Genomic DNA, 27,112 nt, shown 5'->3' on the forward strand with positions numbered 1-27,112 from the left:
AATCTAAACTTGTTCACATCTTGTTTTAACTCCCTTCTACAACAATAATTTTTTAAATATTTCAAAATCATTTTTAATTTTGTCAGATAAATTGCAAAGAATATATTAAGTGCTAAAAATATAAAACAGTAGAGTTCTAAAAAGTTATTATCTTAAATAATCCCAATAATACTTCTTTTTGGAATATAAATTGGAACTAAAAACATTTCTATCAATTTCTTACCTTCTATGTACAATTCTAGTTGACAGAATGCTGTCCCACGTCGTATATATGCCTTAATTCTTCCATTAGCATTGTCTGGAACAGGTGGTGTCAATAATTCTAGTGCCTTACAAAATAAAATAAAGACAATTTACTAATTCAAACTTGAGCAAAAACATGATAAAATCTTAACTTTAAAACAAGCCTCTAGCCTCACCCACTGAAAGTTTGAAACTAACTAGCATAGAAATTTATCAAATACTTCTATTTATGTTGAACAATTTAAAGAATTCCTCAGTTGTTCTGATACAATATTCCTACCCTTTCTCCCAAAGTGATGATTTGGTATAACTGTGAAACCTCTACAGCTTTACCTTTATTAACAGAAATGATTAAAGAATATTGGAGGTCTTTATATTCAAATTGGGTGATCCAGTTTATTCATTTATTCGATAAATATTTGTGCACAAAATTGTGATAGTAAAGGGAAAACTGGATCATAAAAATATTGTCAGATCTTTCAATAGCTTAATGAGATCAAAGTATGAGGATGTGGTTATATCCTTCATATTTTCAAACTCAAGGAGCCACATAAGAGATTTGGCACGTGATTTTCCCTTAAAACAGGTTACTCTGACATGGGAAAACAAAAAAGAAAAAAACTAGATGTTTAAGATAATGACATGATATTAATAATGAAATTAGGATATAATAGGTTATTCTGAACACTGGGAAATTATTATAGAGCTATTCTTCTATTGTGTAGGTGGTAGTGATAGCATGAAAACACCAAGTTTTCCTTCTTCAACCTTGCATTAAGTCTGCAAAGCTTTACTAAAATAAAGGGTAAGCACAAACTGACAAGCATTTACTAATTTCCTTGTGAACTTCACCTGATACACTGAGGCAATATAGTACCTTGAAGTCTCAAAAAAAAAAAAAAAACACCAAAAAACAAAAACACCAGCTCCTTGCCTATTCAAAAACAAAATCTTTCGGGATCCCTGGGTGGCACAGCGGTTTGGCGCCTGCCTTTGGCCCAGGGCGTGATCCTGGAGACCTGGGATCGAATCCCACGTCGGGCTCCTGGTGCATGGAGCCTGCTTCTCCCTCTGCCTGTGTCTCTGCCTCTCTCTCTCTCTCTGTGACTATCATAAATAAATAAAAATTAAAAAAAATAAATTTATGTAATTGAATAAATTAAAAATTTATGTAATTGTTATGGTTTTTTTTTTTTTTTTTTTTTTTTTTTTTTTTTTTTTTTTTTTTTATGATAGTCACAGAGAGAGAGAGAGAGGTGCAGAGACACAGGCAGAGGGAGAAGCAGGCTCCATGCACCAGGAGCCCGACGTGGGATTCGATCCCGGGTCTCCAGGATCGCGCCCTGGGCCAAAGGCAGGCGCCAAACCGCTGCGCCACCCAGGGATCCCTCAATTACATAAATTTAAAAGAAAAAAGATTAAGGGCATCATTTAAACCAATAAATAAGAGAGTAACAATTTTAAAGCACGATATATAAATAAATATATATCTATACCTTAGAAGAATCTTCAATGGCCTTGTGTAAGTTTTTTAGTTTTAGGTGGCAAGCAGCACGATTCAAATATAACAGTGGAATCTTGTTATTTAGTCTTATGGCTAAGTTGTATGCATTAATAGCTGCCAAGTAGTTTTCTGTTGCAAACAATTTGCTAATGAGACAAAAAGAGAAAAGGAAAACAACATAACATTGAAATACAAACACAGAAATAATATCTAATGATATTAGGCAGAGGAGATGGCATACCTCCCTTTTTATCCTCTGTGTAATGGACTTCATAGACTGCACTGACTCCACCTTTCCTCCACGTACATCAGCATGTAATCTGAAAGGGACTGACCTCGACCCCAACTCCAAGGGTAATCATCTGTAGTTTAAACCAATAGGCATATTTCCATCCTCTTGACCGTAATGATTGGCTTGGGAGAGTTTTGTGACCTAACTTGATCTATTCAGAATGAAACCTATGACTTTGTTTCCAAAGTTGGAGAATGAAAAATTAGGAAAATTCCTCTTGCTAGATACAAATGAAGAAAGCACAGAGCCCAAAACTGTTGGTGACCATGTTTAACACCATGGAAACACCATAATTAAGCTGGAATTATGAAAAGAATAAAAAAGGCAGACAGAAATGGAGTCCTTAGTGTTATAGTTAAGCTGCTGGATCAAGCTTTACTTAAAATGCAACAAACCTTTAACTTTTTAGTTATATAAACCAATAAATTCCTTTTAACGTGGAGCCAGTTTAAATTTGTATTTTTTTTTTTTTGGTTACTTGCAAACAAAACCATCTAATAGATCAAATCTTCCAAAATTCTCTTCAAATAGATGTATCTAATTAAAATATTTAGTTAAAATGTAAAGTGTTTTTTATGAAAATTCTTGGAATTCTGAAAAATGCATAAATATAAGGAAAATAGAAAATACCAAAAATAAAAGTACCATATAACACTTTGCATTCATTTCCAGTTGCTTGTACTGCATACTGTACAGTTCTAGAACATGATACCATCAAAAGTAAAAGCACCCAGTAAATCATTAGTAAAAGGGAAGATGACACCACTGTGACATCTAACCTAAGCCTGACTCAAGTTTAAAATAACTTGCACACACTGGAAAAGCTAATTCTCTGGTAACAGTTTACATTTCTGAAATGCCTCATACCAGCCAGGATATTTCTGAATGAAAGTTAACAGAATCCCAACAAACTGGCTTAAACAAGTAAGTAAATAAATTATCTCACATTTAAAAAGTCCAGAGGGAAAGGCTACATGCCCACTGAAATCAGCCGCTTGAGGATGTTATCCTAAGGCCTAAGGTTCCTTCCATTTCTCCATTCTACTGTACTCAGCAGCTACTTCATTGTAAGGCTGGTTTTCCTTATGCATGTAAGGTGGCTGCATAGTTTCAGGTGCAACATTCAAGGACAATATTCATTAGAAGAAAATGGGACAGTATCTTCTGGCATATGCTCTGTAAGAGCAAGAAAACCTTTCCCAGAAATCTCCTGGCTCACCTCCTTTCCCATCTCACTGACCAAAAGTACCTACCCTTAAAAAAATATTTTGCCTTACTAAAACCACCAGTCTCTCCTTCTTTTCCTCAATCTTTCTCCCCCCACCCTTGTCTTTCTCTCCTTACTTTTACTCCTTAGTACTATATATTGCTGTTTTGGAGCATCTAAGAAAATTCAACAATATGATCATCTTTTCATATTAAGATATATGGAGATACACTTGTCTTACAGTGTTTTGTTTCTTGTTTTTTTTACAAAGTAGTCTCGGATCTGAGCCAAGATTTCTGAAACCAGTCTCCTCTTACTGATGGACAGAGTTTTTGTTTCCCAATTCTTTGCTTTTATAAACAACATTTTAATACATATTTTTGTACATCTAGCTAAAAACAAAACAACAACACAAACAAGCAAACCCACCAGCAGTGTAATGAAAACAACCCTAATTCGTTGAAGTCAATCAGAATTTATCCTGGGACTTGAATAGGGTCCCCATCCTAAGTCACACGGATAAGGTCTACATACCTAAATGAAAAAGGGTCTCAGCCAGTAAGGATAAAGGGAGACATACATTTTGGCTAGATAACCTATAGTGTCTACTACAAGCCTTTTGTTTTAATTGTGATAAAATATATGTAACGTAAAATTTACCATTTTTAACCATTTTAAAATGTACAGTTTAGTGGCATTAAGTATATGTAAATTGTTGTGCAACTATCAATCACCAAGTCCATCTCTAGAACTTTTTCATCTTCTGAAACTGAAACTTTGTACCCTTAAACATGAAGTCCCTTTCCTCCTATCTTTGACAACCACCATTCTATTTTCTGTTCTATGAATCTCACTGCTCTAGGTACCTCATATAAGTGGAATCATACAGTTATTTTTCCTTTTGTAACTGGCTTATTTCACTTAGCATAATGTCTTCAAGGTTCATCCATGTTGTAGCATATAACAAGAGTTTCTCTTAAAGACTGAATAATAATCTATTGTATGGTTATACCACATTTTGTTTACCAAAACATCCATCAACAGGCACTTGAGTTACTTCCACCTCCTGGCTATTGTGAATAATGCTACCATGAACATGGGGTTACAAATATCTGTTTGTGTCCCTATTTTCAATTCTTTTGTATATATGCTCTGAAATGGGATTGCTGGGTCATATGGTAATTCTATTTTTAATCTTTTTGAGGAGACTCCATACTGTGTACCATCTTACATTCCTACCAACAATGTTCAAGGGTTCTAATTTCTCCACATCCTCACCAACACTTGTTATTTCTGTTTTTTTTTTCATCATAGTCATTGTAATGTATGTAAAGTAGTATCCCATTGTGATTTTGATTTGCATTTTCTAAATAATTAGTGATATTCAGCATCTTTTTATGTGCTTTAGCAGGGTTGGGGGGAGAGAGGCAGAAAGAGAGGGAGACAGAAACTCATGAGGACTCTGCACTCAACGGGGCTTGATCTCACGACCCTGAGCTCAGACCTGAACCAAAAACACCAACAGTGGGAAACTATACCAACTGCACCATCCAGGGGTCCTGCAGTTCTTTATATGTAGTCTGGATTTTAACCTTTTATCAGTACATGATTTGCAAATATTTTCTCCATTCTATGGGTTGTCTTTTCACTCTGTTAATAGTGTCCTTCATGCATGTCTTTCAAGCTTTTAATTTTGATGCATTTCAATTAACCTATTTTACTTTTGTTGCCTGTGTTTTTTTAAAAAAAAGATTTTATTTATTTATTTTGTTAGTATATCTATCTTTGTATTTAATTTAATACATCTTCTGGAGATAATTAAATTGTTTCACAAATGGCTAAAAATATGAAGTGGAGGGGTCAACAGTCTCATCAGATTCTTTTTTTGGGGGGAGTTCTTATTTATTTATTTATTTATTTATTTATTTATTTATTTATTTATTTATTTATTTGTTATTGGAGTTCAATTTGCCAATATATAGCATATCATCCAGTGCTCATCCTGTCAAGTGCCCCCCTCAGTGCCCATCACCCAGTCACCCCAAACCCCCACCCACCTCCCTTTCTACTACCCTTTGTTCGTTTCCCAGAGTTAGGAGTCTCTCATGTTCTGTCATCCTCACAGATATTTTCACTAATTTTCTCTCCTTTCCCCTTTATTCTCTTTCACTATTTTTTATATTCCCCAAATGAATGAGACCAAATAATGTTTGTCTTTCTCCAATTGACTTATTTCACTCAGCATAATATCCCCCAGTTCTATCCATGTTGAAGCAAATGGTGGGTATTTGTCATTTCTAATGGCTGAGTAATATTCCATTGTATACATATACCACATCTTCTGTATCTATTCATCTTTTGATGGACACCGAGGCTCCTTCCACTCTTCAGAGTGTAGGGATAGAGGGAACATTCCTCAGCATCTTAAAAGCCATCTACGAAAAGCCCACAGCAAATATCATTCTCGATGGGGAAACACTGTGAGCCCTTCACCTAAGATCAGGAACACGACAAGGATGTCCACTCTCAGCATTATTATTCAACATAGTACTAAAAGTCCTAGCCTCAGCAATCAGGCAACAAAAAGAAATAAAAGGCATTCAAACTGGCAAAGAAAAAGTCAAACTCTCCCTCTTTGCAGATGACATGATACTGTACATAGAAAACCCAAAAGACTCCACCCCAAGATTGCTAGAAGTCATTCAGTAATTCGGCAGTGTGGTAGGATACAAAATCAATGCCCAGAAATCAGTGGCATTTCTATACACTAACAATGAGACTGAAGAAAGAGAAATTAAGGAGTCAATCCCATTTACAATTCCACCCAAAACCATAAGATACCTAGGAATAAACCTAACCAAAGAGGTCAAGGATCTATACCCTAATAATTACAGAACACTTCTGAAAGAAATTGAGGAAGACACAAAGAGATGGAAAAATATTCCATGCTCATGGACTGGAAGAATTAATATTGTGAAAATGTCAATGCTACCCAGGGCAATTTACACATTTAATGCAATCCCTATCAAAATACCATGGACTTTCTTCAGAGAGTTGGAACAAATAATCTTAAGATTTGTATGGAATCAGAAAAGACCCCGAATAGCCAGGGGAATATTAAAAAAGAAAACCAGAGTTGGGGGCATCACAATGCCAGATTTCAGGTTGTACTACAAAGCTGTGATTATCAAGACAGCGTGGTACTGGCACAAAAAGAGACACATAGATCAATGGAACAGAATAGAAAACCCAGAAATGGCCCCTCAACTCTATGGTCAACTAATATTCAACAAAGCAGGAAAGACTATCCACTGGAAAAAAGACAGCCTCTTCAAAATGGTGCTGGGAAAATTGAACAGCCACATGCAGAAGAATGAAACTAGACCATTCTCTTACACCATACACAAAGATAAACTCAAAATGGATGAAAGATCTAAATGTGAGACAAGAATCCATCAAAATCCTAGAGTACACAGGCAACACCCTTTTTGAACTTGGCCACAGCAAATTCTTGCAAGATACATCTATGAAGGCAAGGGAAACAAAAGCAAAAATGAATTACTGGGACTTACTCAAGATACAAAGCTTCTGCAGCAAAAGAAACAGTCAACAAAACTAAAAAACGATGTCATTTTAAAGAGAGAAAGAGAGAGAGTGCAAGTGAGCAGAAAAGGGAAGGGCAAAAGGAGAGAGAAAATCTCAAGCAGACTCCCTGCTGAGTGCATAGCCACACTCAAGGCTTGGTCTCAAGACTCTGAAACCATGACCTGAGCCAAAATCAAGTTAGATGCTTAACCGACTGAGCCACCCAGGCACTCCAGTGCTTTTGATGTCACATCCAAGAAATACTGCCAAATCCAATGTTATAATGTACTCTGTCCTTGATTCTAAGAATTTTATAGTTTTAGCTCTTATGTCTAGGTCTTTGAACAATTGAGTTAATTTTTATGTAAGGTGTTAATAAGTAAGGGTCCAGTTTCTCACCACTATGTGTTAAAAAGGCTATCCTTTCTACATTGAAAAACTGTTGAAAATCATTTGATCATAGAAGGGAAGCCTATTTCTGGACCATCTATTCCATTGGGTCTATATGTCTTTAGAAATCTTATATAACATACACATTTGAAGAACAGTTCCATACTGGAGGCACCTGGGTGGCTCAGTTAGGCATCTGACTCTTTCAAGATTTTGTTTATTTATTTGAGAGAGAGAGAGAGAATGAGAGACAGCACAAGCAATGGGGAGAGGTAGAGGGAGAAGGAGAAGCAGGATCCCCACTGAGCAGGGAGCTAAACGCATGATTTGATCCCAGCACCCTGGGCTCATGACCTGAGTTGAAGGCAGATGCTTAACCAACTGAGCCACCCAGGTGCTCCAAGCATGTGACTCTTGATTTTGGCTCAGGTCATGATCTCAGGGTTGTGGAACCAAGCCCATCAGGCTCTGCACTGGGAGCCTGCTTCAGATTCTCTCTCCTCTCTGCCCCTCCCAACTCTAAAAAAATAAAACTAAACTAATAATTAAAAATTAAATGAAGAACAGTTCTATTTTTCATCCTTAATGTAAGTATATAGTTTTATAATAGAACAGTTATGTCAGAAAAATTCTCCCAGGTTCTAAGGGAAAAAGAGTTTACAATGAGCACTATTAAAAGAACCATTGTAGAAGGCATAATAGCAAGAAATGTGAAGCATTAAAATATTTTAATGTTTACATATACATATTAAAACATAAATCCAAATGAACATTACATTCTTTTAATGTAATGCCATTACAATGCCACTACAAACATCCAAAGTTTTGCTTTATGGCTTTCAGAATGATGTTAAACGTGGAAATAGCCAAATTTCAAAAGGAAAGGGAAATAAAATTAAACCTGTAACTAAAGTGCAGTAACTGCTGAACATCAAATTTAAATAGAGAAGCTAATAACCATGAAGTCTCCCTTAATGTTCCAAAAAAAAAAAAAAAAAAAGGCAGTGTCAGGGAAAAGAATTATGCAAAGGTACTCATTAATTCAACACATACTGAGTGCTTATTATATGGTACATACAGTGAGAACAAAGAGAAATGGACAATTGCAGACATTCTGTCATTTTAATGATAACTGACTGGTATGCCTTTATAAAGAAAGAAACATTCTGATTTGCAATGGCCAAAAGGGCCAACCATTTTATACAAGAGTTGAGTGTGGGAGAAGCAGCCAGGGGCAGGACCAATAGGAAAGAAGAGCTGTAGGACGAAGTAAAGAAAAGGGCAGAGGAAAGCTAGGAGAAATCAGAAGTAGTAGGGCTTAGACACAGCACTAGGGGTGGGAACAACACATTCCAACAGAAGACAGAAGAGCTCTGTTGTGTGGGCAGTAAGAACTGGAACAGCCACCTTCCCCTGAAAGGACTTTAAAAGTCCTTGTCTCTTTCAGCATCTCATTGTTCAAAACAGAAAACATTCTTGGGTCTCTTGAGAGCTTCTAAAGCTGAGTATCAGCATGCCTTAGTGAGGGTACATCAAGCAGTACGACTTAGCAATCACGAAGGAAACAGGAAGAGGAAACTACATACTAAACAAAATGACACGTTAGGCTATAATAGGTACTGTGTCACAACAGAATATTATGGGCTATAATATAAAATGCATACAAACAAGCAACTGAACAAAATGATAATTACCTCAAAGAAATTACCTTAGAATATGGATTCTAAACTTCCTTAAGTCAGGCAAAAGGTAGCAGTATAAGAAAGTTGCTTTATCTCCAGAAACAGTTTTTAAAATGTAGCAGAGCAAGGCAAATTTGGCAGCTCTGTCCTGAAAGCAGGCAGGTGCAAAGGACTGTTGGGAGACGATTCTCCATGGGAATCTTCTGTTTATGAATGTCTTATGTCAGATGCATCAACAGCTTTTAATTGGGACAATCTTTTCAAAGATGTTTATATAGCACACAGCCTTGGAAAATAGAGATAGTGTCTTCCTCTGAGACAAAGAACAGATTATTTGCTGTTCGGTATTAAAAAAGGATAGTATCTCCTTGGGGGGCAAAAGTTGGACATGTTTGGTTACAATCTTCTTATAAAAAATTGTGTTCCTTGGGGCACCTGGATAGCTCAGTCTGTTAAGCGCCTGACTCTTGATTTCAGCTCAGGTCATGATCTTGGGGTCCTGGGATGGAGCCCTGTGTCTGGCTCCTATGCCACAGAGTCTCCTTGTCTCTCCCTTCTGCTCTACTCCCCCCACCCTCCCCCGCCCCAACTTGTACACACACACACACACCACACACACTCTTTCTCTCTAAAATAAGTAAAAGTAAATTTATAAAAAATTATATTCTTTAAGTATGGTGTCCTCAGCTATGGCTCAAACCTGGGCCTGCCTTTGTATTGGCTTGTAGGACTTGAGAGGCAAAGAGAACCAACATGAAGTTCACAGCGCTTGCTCTGCCTTGATAATAGTCCTTTGTCTCTGACTCATGAGTCTTCTCCCCCATATCCATGAAACTGTGGTAGGCTAACCCTTCACAGTTCGTGCCAGGGCATTGACCCAAACCTAAGGATTAGAATGAAATTCAATTTGGCAAATAGAATTGTATACTGTGTTGGGAGAACGTGGTCAATAATCAGCATCAAAAAGTCCAACATGAAGTTAAAGGACATCCAGACAGGCAGATAGAATCCAACCACAGAACATACACAAACAAGCAAAAATATAGACTGGCAGACTAGGTTAGTCTGTTAGCAGATACCAGACTTCTACAAACAAACCTGGGGTTCAGAAGTAGAATTAGTCTGGTTGCAAAAGGAAAAGCAAAAGCAAAGCAGTTCCTTAATCTTAAAAGGACTAGAATATTAGGCAAGCTACAAAATCTGGCACTTAAGCCAAAAGAACAAAAAGAAAATTCAGGGGGCACCTGGGTGGCTCAGTCGGTTAAACATCTGAGTCTTGATCATAGCTCAGGTCTTGATCCTGAGTTCATGAGTTTAAGCTCCAAGTGCAAAGAAAAGAAAAGAAAATTCAGACTTAAGATAGGGTAGACAACGACTTTATGTGATAATAGCAAAATGAGGCTGGGAACTAGATTGTAGAATAATATATATCCTTAATTCCCTCCTATATAACTTTACATTTGCTGTAGAGACTGAGGTATGACGATGGGATTCAAGTGGCCCTAAGGTGGGAAAAGAAGGGATTTAAATCTGAAGTTAAGACAGGGTCCAAAAAAACTTATGCTAAAAATCAAGTACAGAGTAATGTCAGTGACACAGAAAAATGGTCCATTTACTTTATATGATTACAAGTGTCTAGAAGGGTAGCTATTAAAGTTATTTACAGATTCTGAGTCATGTAAGGCTGTTAAATAATATCATACCATGGACATATCTAAATTAGAGCATCTAGACTCTTTTTTATGAGACGTTCTCAGTAAAAAGCTGTGTGGTACATAATGTTAATTGGAAAAGGTAAAATGCTCTCATGAGCAAATAAAATTACCTAAGCTTATATATTTTCCCGGAAGATAGACATTTGGCATTTAAAACTAAGACAGCAGTGGAAGGTTAGGCAAAGAAAAATGAAAAAGCTATTGCTCTTTTGAAAGGCTTGCCCACCTCTACCCTTTTGTGAAACAAGTGTCCCATGGGTTTTAGCATAGAAAAAACAGTTGGACTGTTTTTGTCTGTGTAAATATAGAAGGCTATCACAAAACAAAGCCTCTGGAGATAAAAGTATTTCATCCTTTGGCTTAAATTCAACACACTACTTCTGAATCAGTTCTATTATGTCTACTTCTATCTTTTGTACTGCATTACATTGCTAGCAAGGATACATTTCTAACAAGTCTTACCTTTCCTTTTATCTATTTGTACTTGGCACTATGATTAACTGTACTTTGCTCTGTTTCTCTAGGTGTTATTAGTTACTAAGTTTTCTTCCATCCCTCCTCATTTTCAACTCTCTTCTGTTGGTCCTCTTATTTTGCTTCCTTCTTGTTCTATCTAATTAGAGGTAGTAAGGAAAATGGTACAAAACCAAGAGACTAAAAGTAACAACAATCTACCAGTCATGTCTGCTGCAAATTTTACTTTTGCACTAGATTGCTGCCAATTCTTTGCTTTTGCCAGCAGTCAATTTTATCTCTATGTTTTGATTTTTAATTTTAACACACACACACACACACACACACACACACACACACACACACACACGGTTTTACTGCACTGGTCAGTCAAAATTCCAACCCTGGCTCAACAATCTTATCTGCCCTTTCTACTTTTAAATCCAAATCACTTCATTAGCATATCAGAAGACCAAACCAACACTGCCTAGCACCTTTAGCCAGGCCCAGCATCATGACATCTCTACCAAAAGACTGTCTCACCATGTCAATCAACCCTGTTATCTTTGAGCACTGATCTAAAAGCACACTTCTCCCTTGTCTTTATGTTGCTGGCCTTTCCTATTCCCATCCTCACATTCCCCTCTACTCCTTAGCACTTTTTTTTTTTTTTTAAGTAATCTCTGTGCACACCCTGGGGCTTGAACTCAAGACCCTGAGATCCAGAGTCTCGTGCTTTGCTGATCAAGGCAGCCAGGGACTCCTCATTTGTACTTTCTTATTCCTAGTTCTTTCCATAATAGACTCTACCTCCCAGTCCTGTCTTATACCCTCAACTTTTCCACAGAATCCTTTCTAACATAAACCTGGCTCTGCCCTGAAGGCAGTGCTAATCTTAATCTCTACCACCCTCTCCCCCCAACTCCCCACATGAGGGTGTGGAACTGCAGGAACTGGCATTGTCTTGGCTCTCTTCTGCTAGAGCCAAGCTATAACTCTTTTATAGAAGTCCCTATCCTTTGGGACTCCTGACATCTTTACCCTATACCCTTTTAGTCACTGTTGGTACTGGCTTTTTAAAATCACTCTTCTGATATTCATTAAGGGCTTTGAAACCTGGTTCCCATCATCTGTTTCTATCCCAACTTCTGCCATGATTCCAGAAGATTCTAAGGTTTATGTATATAACCCATTTATCAATTTAGTCTTAAAATACCTAGAACACCTACTCAATATACCTTCCTTTCAACTCTACTTTTGCTACCCACTGCCAGGGCCACACATTGGCTTCCATCATCGCCTGAACTGCACTACCTTAGAAATAGCAAACTCTGGAATCCCAGCCGCTAATCAGAACTTTCTATTCTACGACCTTTCCCTTTATACTACATCTTCAATCATACAATGCCCTCTAATTTCTTAATGGCTCCATTTTCTTAGCCCAATGGGCCCCTCGTGGCATCTCTTCCTTTCTTTTTTTTTTAATATTTTATTTTATTTTAATTTTTATTTATCTATGATAGTCACACAGAGAGAGAGAGAGAGAGGCAGAGACATAGGCAGAGGGAGAAGCAGGCTCCATGCACCGGGAGCCCGACGTGGGATTCGATCCCGGGTCTCCAGGATCGCGCCCTGGGCCAAAGGCAGGCGCCAAACCACTGCGCCACCCAGGGATCCCCACCTCTTCCTTTCTAACCCATCCTGGACTTCATGGCTAAATATCTGAGCTATTTTCCCATGAACAATCTAGTCCCTTGCACTACTAGTCTTTTACTGTACTTGTCAGTTAAAACTCCCACTCTGGCCCAAAGATCTATTCTTAAATCCAAAAGACTAAACACAATAGGAGATAAATTACACAGCTATACTGACATCTCTAAGAATTCATGTTCTCCAACCTGGCAGGGCTAACAGTATGCACTAATCAATTTCCCTTATCTAGGCCCATACTTGTCTTCACTTTCTTTCCTCCCGTCTCAGAAAATGAAGTATCTGTCCATTCCAAGTCAATCTGTCAACATTTTCTAGAGCAAAGTAATCAATCCAACAGGAGAGCCCATTCAGCTTTGGTCATTTCAGCATTCTCAGATTGCAAGGAGGAGCAATTTATAATCAAACCACTTAAGACTGCCTTCACAACTGGGATCCAAGGACAGGAAGTGGATTTTATTAATCTGTGAAGTAGTTAGAATACAAGCTTTGTAATCATATTGACCTGGAATTGAATCCTGGTTTTACTCATTAAGCATCACCTTAGCCATGTTTTCTTAACTTATCTCTCCCTGTTTTCCATGTTCGCAAGATGGGGATAAAAATACTAATGTACAACTAGTCACATTGTTATAGGAATAACATGTGAGCTATTTTGTGTATAGCTGCTAGTTTCTCAATAAACATTTGTTGAATAGTGCATAAATAGTAGGTTCTACCTAACTACAGTTGTTAGGATTTAATGAGATATATATACACAAAAGCTCCTGTATACTATCATAAGAGATGAACATATTATCTGTGATCTTGATGACAGCAGCTTAGAGATAAGCAAATGTAATTAAAGCAATGACTTAGAATGTTACAGCTGGGGGGCAGTGCAAGCAGTTAGCCAAGGAAAATGGGTGAAAAACAAGAGAGACTTCCATTTAATATGTGCTGTGTAAATTTTGCCCCTGCCCAAAATATTTGTTATTTGAAAATTTTTAGGTGAATGCAACTTTTAAAAAGAGGAAAAGGAAAACAAAATCAAGACAATCCATTCATTCTTGGCTTTCACCTAATTTTCTTCCCTCAGCTCAGAGAGATTTCAATCACCTCTTCTTTCTCTTGCTTCCAAAGCTATTCAAATCTTTTATATTCTTAAGGAAACAACACAAAACAAAAACACTTTAAATTTTCTACTCAAAAATAAGTTAATTAATTAATTAATTAATTAATTAAATAAAATAAATTGTCTACTCCATTGGCTTCTGGGAGTATTTTTGTGTACTCCTTTCTTTTGTAAGACCTTCAAATGTCGGTAGGTCACGGAGTGTTATCCTTAGGCTACTACTTTCCTGGCTTATACACTCTGTGGATATATCGGCTACTTTTATAAATTTAACTACAGTATAAATGCTGATAACCTCCAAATCTATTTCTACAGTGCTGGCTTCTCCTCTGGGTTCAAACTTGCTGGACAGTGTCACCCAGACTGGCCCAGAGACATCTCAAACTCAACATATTATAAACTGAACTTAACCTACATCCTCTCCTGACATAGTTTCTAACCTATATATCACACTATTATTTCTTGTCTCTTCAGCTTTTGTTCATATTGTCTCCATTATTTAAAATGAATGCCTTTCTTTCCCTTTCTCTTAAGAGTCCTACTTGTCACTAAGAGGACCTCAGGTGCTACATTCTCTACGAAGGTTTTTTTGAACCTACCTTCCTCCCTTTAAGAGTAGGTGCCCCTCTTCTCCATTCTCATTTTACCTTGTTCTTTTCTATATATTGTATTTCCCATATAGTATAATAACTATTGTGTGTATGTCTGTCTCCTCCACTGATCTTTGTAGCTCAGAGCCTAACCTACAGTCTGGTAAATAGCAAGCAATCAGTAGATGTTTATTTAATGGTTGAATAAATAGAGAGGAAGGGAGGGAGGGAATAGGGGAGTGAGGGAAAGGGGAGAAAGAGGAGGAATGATCATGTAGGGCTTTAGTGGTGGAAGTAAGAGAAACCAACCTGTCAGACCCAGGCCTCTGACCTTCAGAAAAACTGTCATTTCAGCTCAACTCCACATATAAATCCCTGGTGTAACAGGAGAAAAAAACAAGAAAGAACAGAGAAAAGACAAGAAAAGAAAAATATAGACATTGTGGTAGACAGATAATGGAAACCTTCTCTCAGGGGCACCTGGGCAGCTCAGCTGGTTAAGCATATGCCTTCGCCTCAGGTCATGATTCCAAGGGTCCTGGATTTGAGCCCTCCATCAGGCTTCCTCTCAGAGGTGAGTCTGCTTCTCCCTTTCCCTCTGCCCTTTCCCTTGTTCATGCTCCCTTTCTCTCTCTCTCTCTCTCTCTCAAATAAATAAATAAATAAATAAATAAATAAATAAATAAATAAATAAAACCTTTATTTAAAGAAAAAAAGGAAATCTTCTCCCCAAAAGATGTCTATATCCTAATCCTCAGGACCTGTGACTATGTTGCCTAACATGGCAGGAATGATTCCACAGATAGGCCTAAATTAAGGTCTTCAGGTGGAAGATTATGCAAATGAGACTACTCTAATCACAAGGATCCTTATAAAAGAGAGAGGGAAGCAGGAGAATCAGAGTTAGAGAAGGAGATGGGATTATGGGAGCAGAGGTCAGAGTGATGTAATTGCTGGCTGGAGGCCACAAATCAAGGAATATAGGCAGCCTGAAAATTGGAAAATAAAGGAAATAGATACTTCCTTACGGGCTCTAGAAGAAACACAACCATTACTTTGATTTTAGCCCAGTGAAACCCATTTTGAACTTCTGACTTCCAAAACTGTAAGATAATAAGTTTGTGATATTTGAAGCCACAAAACTTAAGGTAGATTGTTATGGCAACAATAGAAAAATATTATAAAAGCATATGAAATGAAATATAACAAGTAACATCTACAACTCAAAATATGAATTCAAATTGCCATTCATAATGTATCAAAATTCACTGTTTTTGATAATTGTATAAAATATTCATACATAGATCAACATATAAATAAATAAAAGGACTTCCTGGACATAACATGATCATTTATAAGATAATTTGGTAATCTTTTAAAGATGGATATGAAGAATCAAAGAAGCTCTAATTTCTAAAAAAAAAAACACTTTTTTTTTAGAGAGAGGGAGGTTTTTTAAGTGGGGAGGGGCAGAGGGAGAGAATCTTAAACAGACTCCATGCCCAGCAGACTCCAGCCCAATACAGGGCTCAATCTCACAGCTCTGAGATCATGACCTGAGTGGAAATCAAGAGTTGGAAGCTCAACTGACTAAGCCACCCAGGTAACCCTAAAAAACACATCGCTAAGAGAGGTATGAGGAAGAACTAATGCTAAATGTAAGCTATTTTAAAAGGGATTTTAATAAGTAACCAAAAGATGTCATATATTTCACTTCTGTGACATTTAAATACAAAAACAAAAATAGGAGCCTTGTTAATATGATCTGACTTTTTAAATATGGAAGCCCCGCCTACCTAATTTGCTTATTTGCATTATCTTTCCCCAACAACACATACACATAAGCACATATGTCAAGATATCTTGAAAATATTTTAAGACTAAAGTGTACCTAATTTATTATAAATCTCATAGCCAGAGTTCAAGCAACGTACTTTCCTTTGTCCTTTAGCCATTCTGGGTTCTTTTCTTCTTCTTTTAAATCAAAAAGTTCAGGAATATCAGTATTCAGTGCTCTTCGTGCCTCTGCTTGTTTGTGTAACCACTGAAATCAGAGAATAAAGTCTAATGAAGGACACAAAAGTCATATTTTTATTAACAGCTACTTTGAGATATCTCAGCTTCTACCATAAGATGGAAATACTATTTGTTATGGACTAATTATTTGTGTTTTCCAAAATTCATATTTTGAAGTTCTAATCCCCAATATGATAGTATTTGGAAATAGGACTTTGGGGAGGTAATTAGATTTAGATGAGGCCATGAGGGTGGGGACCCCATGATGAGATTAATGTCCTCATTAGAAGAGGCACAGCTCTCCTACCACTCCTTGTACTCTTGATCTTGGACTTTCTAGACTCCAGAACTTTGACAAAATTCTGTTGTTTAAGCCACCCAGTCTAGGATATTTTGTTAGAGTAGCCTGAGTAGACTAATATACTATTTGATAATGTGATTTTAAACTTACAGTTTTTGTCCTTTTGGCTTAACATTACTAGCTGGTCAAGATCAAATGTATGAAAATTTCTAGTGCAAATTTCCTACAAATTTCTGGGAGTTCATGTGATTATTATTTTATTTTTCTTGTTCATAATATATTTGTTTTTCCATATTGAAAAAATATAAATGACTTTTAAATAATTATAATTTTCTAATTCTAGAAATAATTTTACAAATAATAAAATTTAGAATACATTGTTTATTTTTTTTTTAATATTTTTATTTTATTTTAATTTATCTATGATAGTCACACAGAGAGAGCGAGAGAGAGAGGCAGAGACACAGGCAGAGGGAGAAGCAGGCTCCATGCACCGGGAGCCCGATGTGGGATTCCATCCCGGGTCTCCGGGATCGCGCCCTGGGCCAAAGGCAGGCGCCAAACCGCTGCGCCACCCAGGGATCCCTAGAATACATTGTTTAATAAGAAAATAGTAATATTTATAAATTGTCATCATGTCTTAAGGATCTTTAATTACTTCCACAACTTTTCAATTGTGAGAGGCAACAATTAATACCTTGTAGTAAAAAATGCAGTTCTTAGTGCCTACATACAACTAAAGATACAACATTCAAAATCCCAGGACCCAGGAATTTATAAATTTATAAACTGAATGAGAGATATTCTAGAATGTCATATTAGAAATTACTGATGTTAATAATAATTAGTTGTAATAACATTAAAACAATACATGTCCAAATCTCTTACCAAACACATATTGATCCCTTACTAAAATACAAGTTTATAAATCTAAGATAGGAAGTGATGCATTTGACAAAACAGATGGCAAGTGTAACAGTTTATCTTCTGGAATAAGCAATAATACTGCATACTAAATCAATGTTCTCTCATCAGTGTTCAGGAGGCAAAAAAAATTCTGCAAAATATAGTTTTTTTTTCAAAACAAAATACTGAAATGTATTCAAGAAGTAATATCTTAAGTCTAATAAATATTTAAGAAATTCAAAACCCAGTATTAGTTTTAATAGATGAAATAAAAAATCAAGTATTTTCATTTGTGATCACTGTAACTAAGAACAAGTATATCTACCTCCTCTTCTTCTGCTACTTGTGATTCTCGAAGAGCAGTTGGAAATACTCGAGGGGTAAAGTTGATTTTAATACTGCCAATAGAGCGAGGAGCAGGAATACTATCTTCCTTTAACTTCTCCAAAAATATATTTTCTGAATTTCTTCCTTCAAAAGCAATATTAGCAAATGAGTTATCTTTCTCTTATTTTCTAGATAACAATCAAACTGACCTTTAAAGTAATCACACATCAAAGCTACTTCTAAAATTCTATACAAATAAACCAAAGATAATCTCTGCTAGAAGCAATGTAAAATCCATTATCAAAAGTGTGGCACCTAGTTATCTGTTCTTTAATCAATGACTTCAGCTACTTTTCTAGGATTCTCTTTGTTAAAACAGAAAGAGAATTTTAATTTACATTCATTCCAGGGAAGGGCACCCTGAGCAACTCTACATCCACTTTAGAAAGCCATCATTACCAATGCTCTCTCTATTTCCCTTAAAATCCTACAGCAATATCTTCTATAAGCTTCCTTATCACAGTATAAAAATTTTTCAGCCATCAGAGATAGCTAATGAAAATAAACAGAGCAATAATGAAAAGCTATACATTTTTTAAAGATTTTTATTTTTTAAAATTTATTTATTTATTCAGAGAGAGAGAGAGAGCGAGAGGCAGAGACACAGGCAGAGGGAGAAGCAGGCTCCATGCAGGAAGCCCAATGTGGGACCCAATCCTGGGTCTCCAGGATCACACCCCAGGGCTTCAGGCGGCGCTAAACCGCCACGGCCCCAGGGCTGCCCAAAAGCTGTACATTTTTTGTATACAGTTTGATGTAATAATGATTAAGTCAATATAAGAGGAGAAATTATGCGTTAGAATATAACATATATGAGGAAAAGGAAGGAAAGGTAACTTTAAAAAAAAAGGTAACTTTAACGATGCAAAAGTACAAAAAATACGATACACTGATTTAAAAGGCAATGTCAAAACTTTAAAAACAGATTTTCCACAAATGTGAATGAAGAGGAATATCCTTAATATAAAATGAATACATACAAAAAAGAAAAAACTTCTAAATTAAAAAATTTGAAAATGGCCTACATTGACATTTCCAAGAGATGGAAGAGCAGGGCAAGGAGGAAAAGGTAACGACTCAAACAAGAAAGCAGTATCAAAAAAAATTTGAGTGCAAATTTTCTACAGATGCCTGTGGTTGATACATCTATCCTTCAGGATCCTATCCATTCTCCCCTCTTCCTTTTAGAGATAGAATTTGAGTTCTAAGCTAAGCAAATGACTGTGTCATGCTATAATCTACATAACTCAGCCTTCCTTAAGATTAGGTGTGCTTATATACCAAATCTGAGACAACAAAATGTAAATAAAAGTGATATATATAATGGATCATCTTACAGGTAAGCCTGCTTGCTGTGGCTCCTCTTCCCTTCCTCCCACTGGCTAAAACACAATGCCAGCTGCAGGATCAAGAGATAAAAGCCAAATGATGCGATGACAGAGATGGCCACTAGCCTGGATGGCCTTATAGAACAAAGTCATCTATCAGGCCAACATGGATCACTGTTACATAATAAGTATTAAATTATGGAGAACTAAATTCTGTTTTATTTGATCTGTAATTTTGGATCTCCTTATAACAATTAGCTTTAACCTACCTAATACAATGTCCCAAGAATTTTATATCGAAGTAAATTGCTTACTTATAAATGCAAAAGACATTCCTAGATACATAAGAACTAAGTAAATATACTACCTCACCATCTTTTCAAGTAAATTAATCAAAGGAATGTTCCAGAACATGAAGAAATGAAATTAAGAACCCAAGAATAGGGAATTTAAGGGTAAAAATTAAAAGGACTGGTTTTCTCCACAGTGGAGAACACTAAAAATGTTGTGAATAAGATCCTTAAATGTTAGTATAACGGAAGGAAAACAGAAGAAAAAAAATGAAGTATATAACTTTAGATTATTATATTAATGTTTACTAGGATACAGAACATGAAGGGAGTAGCACTATTTCCATAATTAAAAATTATTTTCTTATTAATTTTGCTAAAATAAACATTTTTAAATGTGCATGAAGAAACATTAAAGTGACCACCAGTTACATTAAAAACAGAATTATCTGAACTTTCAAACTCTTACTGTAAAATAAGACAAGCAATAAAACATAAAAGAAATTAGCTGTTTTTAGCATAGGTTAAACTTTTAAAAACTTACAATTTCTGGATAAAATGCTATAAACACATAAAATGCTTCATAAAAATATGACAAAGGTTCAAATATACAGTTCAGTTTAAAAAGTAAGCAAAGAAAGTCTTATCAGTGATTTATAGCAGTGATCAGTGATTTACAGTCTTATCAATGATTTACTCTGTAATGCAAAACCTGACAAAAAAAAAAGCTGTTTGGAAAGATATCTATATCTGAAATCATATATAGAGGCCAAATCCTGGAAATTTAATGCTGATATAATTACAGAGGTGGGAAACTGGAAATGGAACTGGAAGCTTAGAACGGCTGCAATCTTAGTGGGATACTTATAAAATCACTGTCTTGGTCCAGGAAAAGTGAAGCCTATTCTTCCTGGGGCTTTAGACAGGAAGCTTTAGACAGCTTTAGACACACACACACACAAAAAAAAAGTCTCTTGTGAGAAATCAAAACTCCAGGTGTCCCTTGTGAGCAAGTCACTTCCACAAACCAGAACAACTGAGATTTTTTTATAGGCACGCATAAAAAAAAAATCCTTGCTGAAGATGAACACAATCAAAAACTACAAATCACATGAGGAAACAATCCAGTACAAAAGGAGAGTGAACAGACATGACAAAACAGGAGGAATGGCTTCCTAAGAATTTGAAAGAATAGAACAATCTGAAAGAGATTAAAATAATTTTAAACATGTTTATTTTAGAGAGCAAAGATGGGATAAATCCATAATAAAAAATGAAGAAGTTAATGACAAAAGAACAAACAAAAAAAGATGGAACTTCCAAAATGAAAAATATTGTCACTGAATTTTAAAACTTTTAGAATAAGTTTAACAGCACATTAGGCATAATTGAAGAAAATATGCAAACTAGAAGAGATCTGAGGATAACATAAAGAATGCGTCAAGAAATATAGAGAACAGAGAAAGATGGTATTTCAAGATAATAGCTTAGGACTTCTCAGAACTTTATTGAAGACATACATTCTTTGAATAAAAGTGTATTTTCCAAGTTCTGACATTATGAAACAAAAATAAAACTACACAAAGACTAATAAAAGTACATCAAAGTGAAGAATTTTAAAGCAACTAGAGACAAAGGATGGCTTACCTTATAAAGGATCAATAGATCAAGAACAGACTTCTCAGCAACATTAGGGGGCAAAAAGGCAATAGAAAAATATCTTCAAATTACTGATAGTAACTATCAATGTGGAATTCTGCAACCAGCAAAACCATCCTTCAAGAAGTATATATACTGACTGAATTTAACATCCACAAATCTTCATTAAAGAACTACTAAAGGATTTACTTGTAAGGGGAAGGTAATTTAACCCACATAGAAGTGGAACACAAGAAGCAAAGACAAATTAAAAATAAATAAATATGCATCCATCTAAACTAGTATGACTATACAGTGGGAAAAAAACCCACACTAACAATAATGACTATATTTAGGGATTTAAAAATAAAGTGAAGTCAATTCATCTTCCTTCCCCCTAAGAAATGACTAAAATGTTTAGACAATTTCATAGAATATGGGTATAACTGGAATTTATGTACTAAATTTCTTTGTAATATTTACAACTATGTAGAGATTAACCTTAAATATTTGTTTAATATGCATGCTACAATTTAATAATTAGAATTATATCTATGTACCAAAACATATACAAAAAATTTAATATTAATCAAGGAACAAAAATAGAATACACATCTTTGGGATTTTTTATTCAATTAAATTTTATTATTTTTTAAGTTACACATTTTTTATTAAAATATAATTAACATACAATGTTATATTAGTTTCAGGTGTATAATGCAATCATTCAACAATTCTATACATTTCTCAGTGTGAAGCCTGCTTAAGTGTCTCTTTCCCTCTCCCACTGCCCCTCCTCCTGGCTCATGTGCTTTTGTTCTCTCTTTCTAAAAAAGAAAAAATAAATAAAGTTGCTGAATTTCATGTGCTTTGGCATGAATATTATAAAATCTGCCATAGTGGATGATAGACTCTTTCAATGGGGAAATTCATTTAAGTTTGCAGAATTTTTGTAATATCATCTCCTCTCTTCTGTCTCTCCCTCTCTCTTTCTTATATCCTATTATTTGATGTTGAACATCCTGGATGGATATTTTGATTGTTTTATCTTTTCTATTTTAAATTCCTTTGTCCTTTTGCTCTACTTTCTGAAAAAATTACAAACCATATACTAACTGTTTTATTAAATTTTTCATTTTTATCACATTTTAAATTTCCAAACTGTTTTATTCTCTTAATATTCTTTACTATAGCCTCTTGTTCTTGTTTAATGATTAAAATTTGTTTTCCTCTCTATGAAACATTAGTTATAATTAAGTTTTCTTTTGTTCCCTGCATTACTCAGTTGTTCCAAGTTGCATTTTTCTGTATCTTGTCTATTGCTTCCTATTAGAAATAAAGTATAAACATTCTGACTGGAAGTTCTGTGTACATGACTCTAAAATCTGTTTACTAGTAAGTTTCAGCAGGGTGAACCAGCTGGTCCATTACAAATGTGAGAATTTTTTCATCCTACACTCATTAGCTTCCCTATAGAAGAATTCTAGAATCTGCATCCCAGGTGCACTGGGCTTGTGCAAGCATATGTGCATGTAAGGGGAGAGGAGTGCAGGAAGGGATCCCTTCAACTGGTATTTATATTTTTACAATGCAGACTTTGCACTTGATTTCTGTATTTTCAGAGCAGAATCTCATTCAGTCTTCAACTATGCAGAAAGTAAACCCCCAGTATTTACACATTTTAAACTAATCCTTTTTTTCCCCAAAAAATTACATTTGCCCTTACCTTTAGGGGTTCCTGGTTCTTCCAAACTGAAAAATGACAGATTCACATGGCCTAAAGTCTCACCTCTCCCTTTACAATGCTTTAATTGCTTAGCAAGCAAGTCAAAACTACTTCAACAGAAGAGCAGTCTGATACCAGTAACTGAACTCTTTCTAACAAGATAAGGCAGCCCCTGTAGTTAATTACTTAGAAGCTCAGTGATTCCTCTTTCCCAGTCTCCTATAAATATACACAATAGTACAAGGGCCAGGAATGTCAAAGGAGGCTTAATGATGGCTGACCTTAAGCATAGTGTGGAATAACAAGAACTTGAGGAAATCATGTACATTTGATGCTTTTCTGCCTAAAAGTATTCCCAATAAAATTTATTCAATTTTACAAAGCAATAATTCATGTACAATAAAATGTACTCGGGGTGCCTGGGTGGCTTAGTTGGTTAGACATCCAACTCTTGGTTTCCACTCAGGTCATGGGCCCAAGCTCAGCTGGGAGTCTCCTTGAGATTCTCTCCCTGTCCTTCTGCCCCTCCCCCAGTTCTCCTATGCACATGTGCAAACATGCTCCCTCTTGTTCTCAAATAAATCTTTTTAAAAAAAATAAACTGTACTCATTTTAAAGTGCATTAATTCAATGAGTTCTGACAGATGTTTGCACCTATGAAATCAAAACCAGACAGAAATTTTCTATCACTTCTAAGAGTCCCCTATAGTCACTTGAAGTTCATCCCTTCCTTTTATCTCTGGCCCCAGATAATCACAGATGTGCTCTCAGTCATTATAAAGTGGCTGGTATTTTCTAGAATTTCATGCAGTCTGGACTGTTTTGGTCTCTTTTATTGCAGAGTAATATTTTACTTTATGAATATATGAGAATTTGTTTATTCACTCAACTGGTGATGAACATCATTTCCAGTTATTCACCATTGTGGATAAAGTTGCCACAAATATTTGAATAGAAGTCTTCAGGTTGATACATCTCTCTTGTGTAAATACTGAAGACAGGAAATGACTGAGTTACATGATAAGTGTATACTTAACTTTTAAAGAAAGAACCAACCACTCTTCCAAAGTAGTTGTACCATTTTACATTTCTACCATCAGTGTACAAGAGCTCTAGTTGCAGCATATCCTCAACAACACTTGTGTTGATGGTCTTTAGTTTTCCATTTTAATCATTTTAGTGCATACACACTACATACTGTATCTCACTGTAGTTCCACTTTGCATTTCCCTACTAACAAATGATGTTGAACATATATACTCATGTGTCTATTGGCTGTCATATCATCCTCTGTGACAAATCCATTCAAATCTTTGGTCCACTTGTTTATTGGATTATTTGTCTTCTTATGTATCTATTATGTACACAGTGAGGCAAGAGCATACCTTCATTTGTTTCCATAAAGATATTCCCATATGTACCAGACCTTCCTTCCCCCCATTGAATTGCCTTTTATTAAAATCATTGAACCATTGAACCATACATGTGTAGATCCATTTCTGGTCTCTGTACTGTTCTTTATGTTTGTCCTTTCACCAATTCCACCTTGTATTGATTACTGTAGCTTGATGCTAAGTCTTCAAATCAGGTAGTGTGAGTTCTACATCTTTGCTCTTATTTTTAAAAATCCCTTTGGCTATCCTAGGTCATTCACATTCCATAGAAATTTTAGAATCAACTTGTCAATTTCTACAAAAAGCTTACCAGGATTTCTAATGGAATTGCATTACATCTATAGATAAATTTAAGAAGAACCGACATCCTAACAGTATGTTTGGAATATGGAATATTCCAATACAGAAACAATGAGTTTCCAAATCAGGAACATGCTCTATCACTACATTTATTTAGGACTTTTGAAATATCTCTCAGCAATTTTTCTACAGTTTTCAGTGATGTGATCTTACACTTCTTTTCTTAAATTTATTCCTATGTATTTTCTCTTTTAGTGCTATTATAAATAAATTACAATTTAATTTTCCAGTTGTTTACTGCTGATAGATAATATTTTAAGTGACTTTTATAATCTTATATCCTGAGATCTTGGTAAATTCAGTTATTAATTCTGGCAGTTATTCTTCAATTTCTTAAGGATTTCCACATACACAATCATGTCACCTACAAATACAGTTTTACTTCTTCCTGTCTAACTTTTATGCTCTCATCTCTTCTTCTTGTCTTAATGTAAAGGTTAGGACCTTCAGTATAATGTTGAAGAGAAACAGTAAAAGTGGACATGCTTGCCTAGGTCCTGAACCTACAGGGCAAGGCAAAGCATTCATTAATTCACCAATAAATATGAAACTTACCATACATTTTTTTGGTAGAAGGACCTCATCAAAGTAAGAATACCTTTCTATTCCTAATTTGTTGAGAAATTTTTTTCATAAATGGGTGTCTGGTTTTATCAAATACCTTTCTGCAATAGTGAAATGACCATATGTTTTTCCTTTACTCTATTAATATAGGTAATTACATTGAATGATTTTCAAATGCTAAACCAACCTTGCATTCCATTATCCATTTCTATCAGTCAAAAGTTCTCTAGGCTACATGAAGAGAAAACATGACTACAGTTGTTCAATCAAGGATGAGTTTATCTTCTCACTTAAGAAGCTTAAAAGAAGATAATCCAGTGCAGAGGTACCAGCTTTGCAATGTCATTAATGTCCCAAGCTCCTTCTTCCTATTCCATCATTCTTAGTGTCTGGCTTGCCTCTTTGTGTTTTTTTTTTTTTTTTTAACAATCTTTTTTTTTTTTTTTTTAATTTTTTATGATAGTCAGAGAGAGAGAGAGAGAGAGAGGCAGAGACACAGGCAGAGGGAGAAGCAGGCTCTATGCACTGGGTGCCCGACGTGGGATTCGATCCCGGGTCTCCAGGATCGCACCCTGGGCCAAAGGCAGGCGCCAAACTGCTGCGCCACCCAGGGATCCCCACCTCTTTGTGGTTTTAAAATAGCTATTGAATTTTCTGGCATAGACCTTCATCTTAGGTCCAAAAAGGAAAGGGGAAACAAGCAGAAAGTATTAATACTTTTCTATAAATCTTTAGCAGATTTCTTCTTGTATTTTATCAGTCAGAATTTGTCACTGGACTATCTCTAGTTACAAGAGAGTCTGGGTAAATGAGTTTTGCTTTGCTATGTTTTGTTTTACTAATTTAAAATTATTTTGTAGAAATAATTTGATGTGCTTTGTTCCTTATTTTTTCTTTTTTTAAAGATTTTTTAAATTAATTTATTCATGAGAGACAGAGAGAGAGAGAGAGAGAGAGAGAGAGGCAGAGACACAGGCAGAGGGAGAAGCAGGCTCCATACAAGGATCCCGACATGGGACTCGATCCCACGACTCCAGGATCACGCCCTGGGCCAAAGGCAGGCGCTAAACCACTGAGCCACCCAGGGATCCATTTTTTCCTTTTTATAACAAAAAATTTCAAACAGATACAAAAGTAGATAGAATAGAATAATTAACCGTCATGCATTTGTGACCTGACTTCAGTTATCAACTGTTATCAGTTATCAACTTCTGGCCAATATTATTTCATCTTTACTTCTATCTATTTTCACCTACTATATTATTCTGAAGCAAATCTCAGACATATATTTTTCATCCATAAATATTTCAGTTGGTATCTCTATGAGATAAGAACTTTCTAAATCTAACTACAATTACATTATCACATCTAAAGGGAAAAATGTAATTATTCTTTCATTACTACAAATATCCAATTGCTATTTAAATTTCCAAGAGACAAGGTTTTTAGCTGAACACATTTCTTCTGCCCTCTCCCTCAAACCATGATTCAGCTGGTAAAAAAGAAAGGGAGAATATCTGTTCAATAGGAAATCTGCAGCACCTGTCATACCATTTTATTCTGTATATAAAAAGTGGCTTTGGGAACACCTGCATGGCTCAGTGGTTGAGCATCTGCCTTGGGCTCAGGGCATGATCCCAGGGTCCTAGGATTGAGTCCCACATTGGGCTCCTCATGGGGAGCCTGCTTCTCCCTCTGCCTATGTCTCTGCCTCTCT

The 27,112-nt window shown here is 35.7% G+C and overlaps 1 protein-coding gene across 3 annotated transcripts in view; it reads right to left on the reverse strand.

Moving 5' to 3' along the window:
- The window catches only part of DNAAF4 (dynein axonemal assembly factor 4), a 74,557-nt gene that overhangs the window by 21,008 nt on the left and 26,437 nt on the right, over positions 1–27,112 (reverse strand). For all 3 annotated transcript variants that reach the window (XM_038580478.1, XM_038580479.1, XM_038580477.1), the window contains exons 5-8: positions 18,034–18,179; positions 16,420–16,529; positions 1,740–1,893; positions 224–329 (exon numbers count right to left, since the gene is read on the reverse strand). In XM_038580478.1, the coding sequence (XP_038436406.1) occupies positions 224–329; positions 1,740–1,893; positions 16,420–16,529; positions 18,034–18,179 (516 nt within the window). The remainder of the gene's footprint in view (positions 1–223; positions 330–1,739; positions 1,894–16,419; positions 16,530–18,033; positions 18,180–27,112) is intronic.

Source organism: Canis lupus, chromosome 30, assembly GCF_011100685.1.
Source record: "Canis lupus familiaris isolate Mischka breed German Shepherd chromosome 30, alternate assembly UU_Cfam_GSD_1.0, whole genome shotgun sequence".
Lineage (NCBI taxonomy): Eukaryota > Metazoa > Chordata > Mammalia > Carnivora > Canidae > Canis > Canis lupus.